The sequence below is a fragment of the Tupaia chinensis genome, unplaced genomic scaffold (assembly GCF_000334495.1).
Source record: "Tupaia chinensis unplaced genomic scaffold, TupChi_1.0 Scaffold000115_1, whole genome shotgun sequence".
Classification (NCBI taxonomy): Eukaryota; Metazoa; Chordata; class Mammalia; order Scandentia; family Tupaiidae; genus Tupaia; species Tupaia belangeri.
This window is the reverse complement of record NW_006159579.1, coordinates 5,203,576-5,216,326: the sequence shown is the minus strand read 5'-3', so window position 1 is coordinate 5,216,326 and position 12,751 is coordinate 5,203,576. Positions and strand designations below refer to the sequence as shown.

Below are 12,751 nucleotides of genomic sequence, written 5' to 3'. Positions count from 1 at the left end.
GGAGGCGGCAGCTCAGGGACCCCCCCAGGACCACTGCTCCCCGCTCTCCCATACTTCTCAGGAGGTTTGCACAAGACATTTTCCCTCCTTGGGGTTCTTTCCTTAGCGACAGAGTGGGGCTACCTGTACCCTCTTGTTTGGAAGGGTCAGAAATAATGTGCAAGGCCAGCTCTGTGGCAGAGTGGTGCTGCTTTGCTTCAGAGAAGCTGGATCTCACACAGCTACTGCAGCTGGAATCCCCAGCCTGGTCAGGTGAACACATCGGGCATGCATGTGAGCACCGAAGGTCTGACGGACTGGAGGAGTGAAGGAACATCGCCAAGGGGCCAGACCCTGTGGAGAGTGCTCTCCACTGTCTGTTGTATGCATGTGCTCTATCGTGAATTAAAAACAATTTTTTAATAGAAATCATGTATGTGGGTACTTCAAAAGGTCATGGAAAATGGAATTAAAGTATGAGCTTATTTATATTAGTACAAAAAATTTGGAAATCCATGAATAGTTGTTCAGAATACGCATTTTCTGTGAATGTGCTGAAGCCTCTACATAGGTAAGATATGTAGAGTGACTCTTTGCACAGAGTGGACTGCTAATACATGACACTCCTATCAGAAGTGGAAATTTTAGTGATGATGGTGCCAACCAAATATCATAATCTTGTGGAAAAGAAATAAAAGGAGCTAGTCTAGGTGAGAAAGAAGGAGACTAATCTTTCTTGTCTAGCCAAAGACAAAATTTACCAGGCAAATTTTATTTCTGTTTAAACCTCAGCCAGGGAATCCCACAATACAAACTGCTAAATTACAAAGACACTTAACCAAAACCAGGAGAAAGACGGATTCATTTAGCAGGTACAGTCTCCCGGATTTTGCAATGTTAACCAGTGGGACTTGGAGCTTGTAGGGCTGTCTTTTATCCAGGAGCCTGGCGTTCTTAAATCTTTCAGCTGTCAGAGTAATTACAGAGTCAAGCATAGGTTTGTACTCAGCATGTACTAGCCTTGGATAAAATTAAACTTCACCTTTTGGGGAGCTGCTGCTTTTTTGGAAAGTACAAAACAATTACGCTACCACCCACAGCCAGAAGCTGTAGTTTCTATCTGCAGTTCACCTCTGACACCTGGAACACATGGGGCAGGTTCCAACGCATCGACAGCCCTGTACAATTGTCAAAGCAGATTGTGGCCTGCAAAAATCCCAACCTCTGGTCATAAGAGGCTAAGGACATCAGCCAGTGGTACATGTAGCATAGCTTAGCCAATTCCCAATTCATTAGTGCATGTGCTGAACACTGTTTCTGAAGCACTGCTTTAACTAAAAAACAAAAGGGGATCCTAATTTTGTTTCTTTAGAAAATAAAACTTTTGGTTTTGACGTTACTCAGTAATATTCGCTATCCTAGTAAGTTTGTATTTTTCATTAAAAACAAAGGTCTGTGATGCAATGTCTTAACACGACTGCTATGTACTTACTAATCCATTTAATGCAATCATCTGCAGTGAGTTTTATCCTATTAGGACAAATTAGTGAGGTATCATTTGGTGGATGAAGAAATCCTTGAATCTCTCTCTCTAGTGTTAGGCTATCAGTACCAAAAAAGGGAAAAAAAAAAAAAAAAGACTAAAATGCTTATTTATAATTGGGACTAGCAGTCGGTGTAATGGCTGTGTTGCTGGACTCCCATGTAGTCGAAGTCGACTGTGGCTGGAGTCCCGGATCAGTGGCTTAAACTCACACTGGGCACGTGTGCATCCATGCCCAAAATCCCAGAGAACGGAGAAGGGATTGCGATGTGGCCATGTATCTCTGTCTCTCCGTGTCTTTCTGGTGAGCGCCTGCACCCTATAGCAAAAACCTCTCTAAAAAATTTTTTTAAAAATGCCTATAATCAGCATGTCACTCACTCAAGAATGACTCAATAGTACACAATGGGCAGTTAAATGGCAAGATTTCATTGGGCAATCTAGACAGAAGCACTGTAGAACTTGGTTCTCAGCTCTGGCTTACATCAGAATCATCTGGAGGATGGGTTAAAACGTGGAGTGCTGGGACCAGCAGTTAGCATAATGGCTACATCACTGGACTCCTATGTAGTTGACTGTGGTTCGAGTCCTGGACCCAGGGGCTTAAACTCACGCTGGGGTGTGTGTGTGTGTGTGTGTGTGTGTGTGTGTGCATGCCCAAGATCCTGAGAGGAAAATGGAGAAGGGATTATGGTGTGGCCATCCCCCCTGGGGGGGGATTTCTCGCTTTCTGTCTCTCTGTCTTTCTGATGAGTGCACGTGCCCTGTAGCAAAAAAAAAAAAGAAAAAGAAAAAGAAAAAATGGAGTGCTGGGTTCCATGCCAGCTCTGTGGATTCAGCGGCTCTGGGCAGACCCAAGAATTTGCATTTCTAACAAGTTGCCAGGTGATGCTGGTATTCCTGGTTGGTTGAGAAGCACATTTTAAAAAGTGAGGAGAGAGAAAAATATGACAGAGACACAGTCCTTGTTCTTATGGAACTTAGAATATTTGGAGAAAGAAGATGAGCACACACATTAATATGGAGGTCCGCCAGGTGGTTTGCAGATGAAGGAAAGGTGCCCATGAGTGTGAGTTGTCACACCATGACAGATACACTCTGGAACCCTGATCTGCTGACTCTTACAAGAGAACCATTATGAAAAAACATTATAGGTTGACTTTCATAAAATGAAGTGGGCTATGGTTCTCTTGTCCCGGACCCGGCGGCTTAAACTCACACTAGGCGCTTGTGCGTGCGTGCCCAAGATCCCAAGAGGAGAATGGAGGAGAAGGGATTGTGGCGTGGCCATCCCCCCTGGGGGGTGATTTCTCGCTTTCTGTCTCTCTGTCTCTCTCTGTCTGTCTGGCGAGCGCACGCGCCCTATAGCAAAAAAACCTCTCCAAAATAAATAAATAAATAAATAACTACGTGATGGAGGCCGCATGGGCGAGTAGGGTTTGAAGCCGTTTCGTGAAGGTTGTAAATAATTTAGAAACACAGGAAGAAGAGAGGAGTCATTCTTGGTGGAAGCAGAAGCATGAACAAAGCCAGGAACAAAGGTCAAAATAATTTTGGTCTTTGCAGAGCAGGGGATAAGCAAAGGAGGTATCTAAAAGGTAACAAAAGCCAACATTTCAAAACTGAAAAATGAAAAGGTCAGGCTAGGCCGGAGTAAGGGAACTTCAGTGTCGGCAGAGACGGTGAGGACCAGTGTACAGGAAACGAGCACCACTGTGAGCAGGTCCTTAAACAGTAAGGCCATACTGAAAATGGAGTCTGAAATTCGTCTGCAGATTAAACATGGGAAACAAGAAGGTTTACATTTCTAGAAATCAGTGAGATCTTAGTGAGGGCTGTGCACTATGTGTGGAACTTTTCTAAACCATACCAAGGGCAAAGACAGAGATGGCAGTTCTGAGTTTGGAGAAACCCCATTGTTAGGTAGTTCCTTATAATTTAAAAGCATTATCACGTTTGATCTTCACAAATTTTCTGGGAAGACTGGAAGGACAGCAAATACGATCTGCATTTTTCGAAGGAGAAAAAAAAAAAAAAAGGCGGCCAGACAAGTAAAGGAACCACTGCCCACATCAGAGCTACCAAGGGAGAGCCGGATAGGCCCAGCACTCACTCTGATTCACCAGGATGCTGGTGACAACTAATAAATCCTTTCTCAGGTTTGTCTGTGAGACAAGCCTTCCTGCTGGCCTCATCCTTAAGCAAGATTTCCATTAATGCTCTAGGCAGCATAGCTCTTTTAGAGGAAACTTGCCTGCCAGTAAAATAACCAAATGGCAGTTTAATGTTTAAATATCCTACAAAGCCTTGAAAAACTGCTTTAGATGGGACTAGCAGTTGGCGTAATGGCTACGTCGCTGAACTCCCATGTAGTTGACTGCAGTTCGAATCCCGGACCTGGTGGCTTAAACTCACACCGGGTGTGCGCGTGCGCGTGTGTGTGTGTGTGTGTGTGTGTGTGTGTGCCCAAGATCCCGAGAGGAGAATGGAGAAGGGATTGTGGCGTGGCCATCCCCCCTGGGGGGTGATTTCTCGCTTTCTATCTCTCTGTCTCTCTCTGTCTGGTGAGCACACGCGCCTTATAGCAAAAACCTCTCAAAAAAAAAAAAAAAAAACCTGCTTTAGAGACTGCAACATGGCTATTTATGCCCTAGGGATTACACAAATGCTGAGCCTATAAAGCGAGAGGTAATAGCTTGCTAGACTATCAAATGGGCCTGTATTACTTTCGTAAGGGTAATGGGATCCAAATCAAACACCCCAAGCTTTCAATTTCCCTTCCAATTATTAAAAAAAAAAAAAAAAAAAGACTGGCAAGTTTCCATATCTTTCCAAAAGCAATGGATCGTACATTCTAGTTTAATTAGAATCCTTGAGTCAGTATTAAGTCTCAACTAACTGAAAATTTTGCCCTGACTTCACAGAGTCGAAAACTATTGGGTTATTTTGTCTCTTTTCAGGTTGAGGTCCCAACCTGTGGGCACACATTAACAACTTAGGTCTCTACCAACTAACTCATCCCCTTAACTCTACTTTCCCTCCTCCATCTCCTCATGCCCCAAGTATCTCCAGGCTTTAGAGAATAAAAATGTGTTGAATACTGAGAAAAGAACCTGAGTTCAGGGAGGTATGAAGAGACTGGGGAGAAAATAAGCCTAGTTCTAAGACATCTAGACTCTTAAGAGGAGGTCAAAATGAATTAGCCACCTGCTGGGCATGGGGGACGGGGGTGTAGGGGGTTTGACAGGAGGTAACAGTCCACTGAATCCTGCCAGGCCCATGTGCCCATACCCACCAATGCTATGGCTGGGCTAGCTGCTATTCTGGAGTGGATATGTTATATAAATCTATGCTGGATTTAGTGGGGACAAATGAAGAAATAGGCAGGACTAGGGAAGACCTACACTGTCAGAGAAGGAGGAAATTAGGGGCATGTGGTATTTTAGGCAGAACCTTCTCCCTTAGCCCTGCCAAGACAGTGGAGGATGTATCTGACCTGAGACACCCCAGACTCTGGAACCTCTATGACACTGAAGCACGTGAGGCTACAACTACTTAGAGAATACTCTAGCAACTCCCTTTCCACCAAAAAGTTGGAACCTTTGTCTGCCGAGGACCATTTCAGTACCAAATAAGTAGTTCCAGTTGCTTCCCATCATACCTTTGGTTAAAACTATTCTCAGAGAAGCTCTTGCCCCTCCTTTTTCTCATCTACCATCTGGGACAGTACTAATTGTTAAAAAGACAGTCAAAAGGACTACACTAAAATAAAAGAGAATATCAGACCCAACCAAAATGTGGGCAAAGGATGTATAATAAATATAATGCTAAAAGAGATGAACACAAATGGCTAGTAAACAACTAGAAGCTGATCTATTTATCTTATTTTAAAACTCCAAATTATAATAAAATAATACCAGTTTTCAATTACTACATGAACAAAACCTTAGGTTTAACACAGGTGAAGCACCCCTAATCTAAAAATCCAAGATCAGAAATCCTACAAAATCCAAAACTTTTTGAGGCACAACATGACATCACGAGTGAAAAATTCCACTCTTGGCCCCAGGTGATAGGTTACAGTTAAAAAGCTACGATACAAAAATACAACATGAAACTCCCTTCATGCTATGTGCATAAGGTATAAACGAAACAGAAATGCGTATCAGCCCCGTCTCAGTGGTGCAGGCAGTAGTGTGCTGAATTGCGGTTCTGGAAGCCACATGGCCAACTATGGGTTTGGATTCCAGGTAGACCTGAAAACATGTTATTTGTGTGTGTACCCAAGATCCTGTCAAGCTGGAGGCTAGAGGAAGGGCAGATTGATGTGACAAGACCCTTAAAGGGTGCCTGTCTCCCTATCTCTCTCTCTCTTGCATGTAGGCACATGCTTACATTCTCATAAATAAATTAAAACTTAATAAAAAATTTCACATTTAGACTTGGATCCCATGTGAAAGATATCTCATTATGTATACGCAAACACCCCCAAATCCAGAACAATTCTGATCCCAAGCATTCCATATACTCAGTGTGTCGAAATACCCAGTGTTACTAGGGGTAGAGGGGAAACATTCTCAAACCAGTGGGGAAGCCTTTATGGAGGGCAATTTGCAATACCTACCAAAATGTTAATATATTGTTAATGTATTCTCTTTGATATATCAATTCCACTTACAGGAATTTATTATACAGGTAAGCTGAAATAAGTGTGCAAGAAAGAGTATGTGTGTGTGAGGATACTCACAGCCACATTCTTTGTGACAGTAAAAACTTGTAAACACGAGAGTGGTTGAATTAATTTTGGTACATCTGTATAAATGGGATACGAAGCAACCATTAGACTAACTTGCCTAAGTAAACATAATATAGGTATGTTTATGAATCAGTCTCTCTCACACTCTCTCCCCACTCTTCCTATATATGTACAGAAAATTTCTGGAAGAACAGATAATAACTATTAACACTGACTACCTCTGGGAAGTGGAACTAGAAGAGATCAGCAGAAAGGAACTTTTGAGTTTTATACCTTCTGTATGACATGCACTTGTATTTACATTCTGAATTATTTTCAGAAGTCTAAAAGCTATTATTTTAAAGCCCTTTCTTTTAAAACAAACAGAAACAAAGAAAGAGGCAAGAGATCCTCAAAGGTCCCCAAACTAGATTGTATGAGTTGGGTCCAGCGATCTACACCAACAACCCATCAGCAGCCACGTCCAGAGCAGAGAGGCAGGAGCTGCAGTCCCACAAAGCAAAAATTACCTTCAGCCTTTTCAACAGCCACTGCAGAAGACCTTGCTGGGCAGCTTCCGTGCACATCTCGGGCCGGAACTCAGCCATGTTTTCCACAATAGCTGAAGGGAGACAGATGCCGGTCATTTGTGAGGACAACTTGGTTTCCATCCGCAACGAGCCTGCCTCTCATGATGGCCACTGCATTCCTCTTCCCACTTTCCTGCATTCCTCCCAGCCAGATGTTATGTTGTCATTTTTAGATTAACCAGGGAGTTGCTATGGGTTGCTTTCTTCAAATTATGTTACAAGTAAAACACGTAACTGAAAATGATATTAATAAAGGGGATACATAACAGATTTTCTGTGCTAATAGGGAACAGCACTAGAACATAATCCACAGAAGGGTGGCGAAGGCCCACTTAGCGCCAACCTGTGGTGTGGTGGGTAAGGCAGTTAGATCCCACGTGGCCCACCTCACAGTCTGAGTCCCAGACCTGGCAGCTTGGAAAACATGACAAATGAGCGTGCGTACACACCCAAAATCCCAACAGGAGAGAGAGAAAGGAGAAAGGATTGCAGCATGACCATGCCCCATAGTGGGGTACATTCTCACTGCCCCCCAATCTGGCAAGTGCATGTGCCCTCTAGTAAATTTTTTTGAAAAGGGCCACTTAGTCTCCATTGTACCGGAGTCCCAGAGACCTATAACTTAAGAGATAGGCAACTAGACAGAAGCTTTGGGAAAATATCAGGGAATGGTGAATTCAGAATTCTCCTTTCCCATTCATCCATTTTTCAATGCATTGCATGGAAACAAGGATACTTCAAGGGAGGCAAGCATGATCTTATAACAGAACAAAACGATGAGCACAGAGAAGGCCATGCTGGCAGTTTCCTCTGCCAGCCACTGGGAAGCAAATATAACTGTCCTGCTGTCTCCTGCAACCACCAAAATGTGGTTAGTAGAACAAATTAAAAATGAAGAGGCAAAAAAAAAAAGTTATTATATGACTATGATACCAAAAATGGGGACATTAAAAATATATATACCTATGGTCAATACACAAAATGTTTCATTTAAGGCCCTTTCTGCTCCTTGTCCTAGAACTTGTGAAACTATCATAAAACAGATACAGTTCTGTGTTTCCTAAGCATAATGCCTAGAACACACTCGGGGTAAATTTTGAAGGAGAAAGGGCTGAAGAAATCACCGTAGCCCCTATCTTCTCCCTCATTCCTCTGCCCGTGTCAGCCTCTCCAGTGGCGAGTTGCAGAACGACTGGGCAGTCCCAGGGGAGTGTGACTTGAAAGCTGTGAGAGGAGAGTAGCAATATGACCCTTGAGCAAGAAGGTCATGACGGCACCCTCAATTACTTTCTCACATTTCCTAAGATCAACTCATTCATTTAAAACTTCTATACCTTCATTTTATTCTTCTGCTTAGACTTTGGGTGGCTTCCTATTGCCCACTAAAACAGCAACAAATCCAAACTTTTTTTTTTTTTTTTTTCAAAAAATTTTAAGTTTTTGCCATTTGGCACATGTGCTTGCCAGGGAGAGACAGAGAGAGGGAAAATGAGAAATCACCCCCCTCCAGGTGGGTGTAGCCACACCACAATCCCACAATCCCCTCCTCCATTCTCCCAGGATTCTGAGCACACATGCACACGTGCCTGGTGTGATGATCTCAAGTCCCTAGGTCTGGGACTTGAACCATAATTGCCCATGTAAAAATTCAGTGCCTTAACCACCATGCCACCTACTAGCCGCAAGTCCAAACTTCTTGCCATGGTTTATAAGGACGTCCATAATCTGAAAAATCCACACCTCTAATCCCATCTCCCCATCTTCACCTTTCTGTTGCCATGATATTTTGCTAATCTTACCCCAAAGTCCATGCCCATTCGTGACTTTGCAAATGATACTGCTCTGTCTGAGGGCCCTCTCCTACTCTTCTACCTGCCAAAATGCAGTGTAGTCTTCACATTCAGCCCCGGTCGGCTACCTGCCCCTATCCTGCAGTTTGGAGACCCCTCCTCTGCACTCCCACCGCATTACTCATGGACTCCTATTATACCGTCTGTCACTGGGCATAATCTTTCCTTTCTGCTCAAGACTTTCCCATTGGTCTGCCCCTTAAGAAGCAGAGCCAAGTCTAACATCAGAATCTACCCCAGTGCCCAGCACAGTGCCTGATAAACATCAGGCATCTGACAAGCAGAATGGGATGAATCTCCTGAGCTGTTGGTAGGCAATCAAGACTGCCAGGTTGGTGCTTTTTCCATTACAAAAGGCTCTTTCAATGAAAAGTCAGTTAAGACTTTCAATAAGCTTTCTGATGTGGCAAAATCCAGCATTAGGGGGAGAGCTGGTGGTGCTGTAGTTAAACGTGATGACCTGAGAGGCTGACCAAGGTGGGAAGATCCCAGGTTTAAGTCGAGACCTCCCTGAGTATGACAGATACGTACACGCCCATGATTTGGGGCTTGCTGAGCCTGGGCGTGGATGGTGGGATCAAGCCCATGTTGGGGGTGCTGTCTCTCTCTCTCTCTCTCACTCATGGAAGTAATAAATAAATTAAAAGTAGTCCAGTGCTGGGCTGATAGATGGCAATGACAAATTCTGGCTGTAGACTACAGCCAAGCCCCCAACAGACTGTCATGTTCTCTTTTCTTATTCCCCAGGTGCCTGTCTTCCCTCTTCTTTATGATAATCCTCATTGAGGAGAGTCTAGAACTACAAGAGAAATCTGTGGTAAACACAAAGGAGCTGAGAGGAAATCTAATCTCATCACAATTCCTGCTTCCACTGGGCCTCGTTCATTTCTCTGTAAGCTCTGCTTACAGATATGTCACCTCTGCTTTTATAAGACAGCGACCAGTGATAAAGAGGACTACCCCAAAGCACAATTTTAAATAGGCTATTGGTTCAGCAACTTTGCAAAGGGAAAGACTGGGGAGATGAGAGGGGAAGAAGGAAGAGGAGAAATACTGCAGAGGAATCCACTTAAAAGAACATAAGATGTAAGGGCCGCAAAGTTAGTAGCCATATTTCAACTCACAGTGTACATGGCAATCTATACATAAGAAGAGGAAGAAACACTCATTCTTTTTCAAATAAAATGTCTTATAGGCTCAGTTGTGGTGGTGCACACTGAACACTGCTGCTCTGTAGGCCAAGGCCACAGGGGAGCAGAGGAATCCACTTAAAAGAACATAAGATGTAAGGGCCGCAAAGTTAGTAGCCATATTTCAACTCACAGTGTACATGGCAATCTATACATAAGAAGAGGAAGAAACACTCATTCTTTTTCAAATAAAATGTCTTATAGGCTCAGTTGTGGTGGTAGGCCAAGGCTACAGGGGAGGCCCAGAGTCGACTCCTGGCCTACCTAGAAAGGCTGGGCACTGGGGCCGGCCGTGGTGTGGTGGTTAAGGTGCTAGACTTCCACATGGCCAACTGTGGTTCATGTCTCGTGCTTGTTGGCTTGCTCTCTCACTTTCCCTCTCTCTTTCTCTCTGATCAAATTTAAAACAACAACAACAACAAATAAAATAATCTTTAAAAAAAAAAAAAAGCTGGGCACTGTGGTGAGTACCTGTAATGTCAGTTACGCGAGAGTCCAAGACAGGAGGATAGCAGCATACCAAGATCCCATCTAAGATAATGTCGCACACATACACACAAGCACACCACCCCACAACACACACACACACAAAATGCCCTACAGATGTACTCAGTTGACCAAAAGCTTGTAGTTCCACCGAGAGAAAAGTAGTAAGAAAATCAACATAAAATGATTAAAAAAATTTTAAATGCACATTTTCCAAAACAAATAAATAAACATAATTTTTAAATCACCCTGCACAGATCTCATGCTAACTGTTGGAGGCAAAGGCCTGCTCAAAGGAGCCAGCAGTTTTTGTCTAGAAAGGTTTCCTACTTAGTGGATTTCTGCTTTTATTACCTGCAAGCCAGAGCAAAGCTGCAGTTATATGAAATTTACACAAGGGTCTTTATTTCTGAAAAGGCAGTTTGGGAGCAGAGAGAAAGAAAACACTCCTGCTGTTGACTCTATTATGGAGGAGAAAGGGAAATGAGCACCAAACCCCACAACAAATGCAAACTCAAGGACAGGTGGTCGCTCTCCCCTCACCTAAAGTGTTGTGGACGCCGTCTGCCTCCTCTTTCACAGACTCATCCAGGCGCTCCAGATTCTGCACCAGTAGTGCTACCACCTGCCCGTCCACCTGCAGGAACAGGGAAGCAGAAGCAGAGAGGGACACACGTCATCAACGATCCACACAATGTTCCCCTTCCCATCCTCACCTCTTCCCTGTGAACGAACACAGTAAGAAAATGACTGGTGATCTGGTTTCCCACGGGCTCTCCCACCCACTTCTCTCTTGAGCCTTCGAGTGGCCCTGAGGGAGTAAAGGGCAGGTATCACCTTCCCTCTCCTCAGATAAGTAAGCTGAAGCTTCAGGAGACAAAATTCAAGCTACAGCGTGAGTGAGTGACAGTGCTAGCCTTTGAACGTACTGGACGTTCTGAAGCCAGGCTTTCTTTCTCCTTCTCTGTGACATCTAAACACCTTACAGGAATGCTACCTTAAGTCAGGTCAATGGTTCATTCAAGTCAAAGAGATGTGTCTAGGGCCTGGACTGTGGTGCAGCAGTAACACAACTTCTGTGAGGTTGAACCACATGAGAAGGTCCCAGGTTCACGTCCAGAGAGCTCCCTGAACATGTCAGGCATGGGTGTGCCCATGAGCCAAAGGTGGCAGAAGCCAAGGGTGAACTACAGCATGAAGACCCTACTGAGGTGCCTGTCTCACTGCCTTGCAAAAATAAATAAATTTAAAAATAATTTTAAAACCTGGAACCGGTGGGTGGCAGGGTGGTTACAATGCTGGACTCCCACATGGCCGACCATGGTTCGAGTCCTGGACCCAGCAGCTTGCAGATCATGACAGGTGCATGTGTGTGTGTGTGCTCAGAATCCCAGGAGGGGAATGAAGAAGGGACTGTGGGGGACCAGCAGTTAGCGTAATGGCTATGTTGCTGGACTCCCATGTAGTCGACCGCGGTTCGCGTTCCGGACCCGGTGACTTAAAACTCACGCCAGGTGCGCGTGCATGCGTGCCCAAGATCCTGAGAGGAGAATGGAGGAGAAGGGATTGCGGTGTGACCATCCCCCTGGGGGGTGATTTCTCACTTTCTATCTCTCTGTCTCTCTCTGTCTGTCTGGCAAGTGCAAGCGCCCTATAGCAAAAAAAAAAAAAAAAAAAAAACCCCCCAAAAAAAAAAAAAGGAAAAAAAAAAAAAAAAAGAAGAGACTGTGGCATGGCCCTCTCTCTGAGATGTGTGTGTGGTGGGTGATTTCTCACTTTCCCTATCACTCTCTCTCTCTGGCCAGCAAACACACCCTATGGCAAAAACAAACAAACAAAAAAACAGAAACAACCTTGGCTTTTAATTGTAGGGGCTATGTGTGTGGACTTCCTATACTTGGTGGGGACTTGGATGTGGTCACATCATGAGTGGCGGGAGCCGGGTGAAGTGTGGCGAAGGGAAGGGTCCAGCCTGCGAGGGACAAGCCCAACTGGGTGGTGGCCTGGGCCTCGGGGATACTGAGTGACTCCTGTTTCCCTGCAGGGCGAGCCCCCCGTGGCCCTGGGCCTGTCCACCCGAAAGGCCCTCAGCACCCTGAAGGAGCAGCTGGAGGCCGTGCTGGAAGGACACCTCAGGGAGCGGAAGAAATGTCTCACGTGGAAGGTGAAGCTTCTTCCGGGACAGCCAGAGCCTAGTTGGGAGCGTGGGAGGCTCCTCGTCAGGGCTGTGATGTGCCCTGTCGCCTTGGGCAGTGCGACCCAACCAAGGCATCATGAAAAGGAGCCGGAGTTCCCGTTCAGAGTGATATCCTGACCTGACTTGCTGTACGGTCCCCACCAGCCGGGCCCCACCTGCTGTCAAAGGGAGCAGCCCAGGG

General features: G+C 44.9%; 1 protein-coding gene across 1 annotated transcript in view; it reads right to left on the bottom strand.

Moving 5' to 3' along the window:
- CTNNBL1 (catenin beta like 1) overlaps positions 1–12,751 on the bottom strand; it is a 207,577-nt gene that overhangs the window by 110,301 nt on the left and 84,525 nt on the right. Inside the window, exons 6-7 of the mRNA XM_006144120.3 lie at positions 10,917–11,010; positions 6,788–6,879 (exon numbers count right to left, since the gene is read on the bottom strand). Of these exons, the coding sequence (XP_006144182.1) occupies positions 6,788–6,879; positions 10,917–11,010 (186 nt within the window). The remainder of the gene's footprint in view (positions 1–6,787; positions 6,880–10,916; positions 11,011–12,751) is intronic.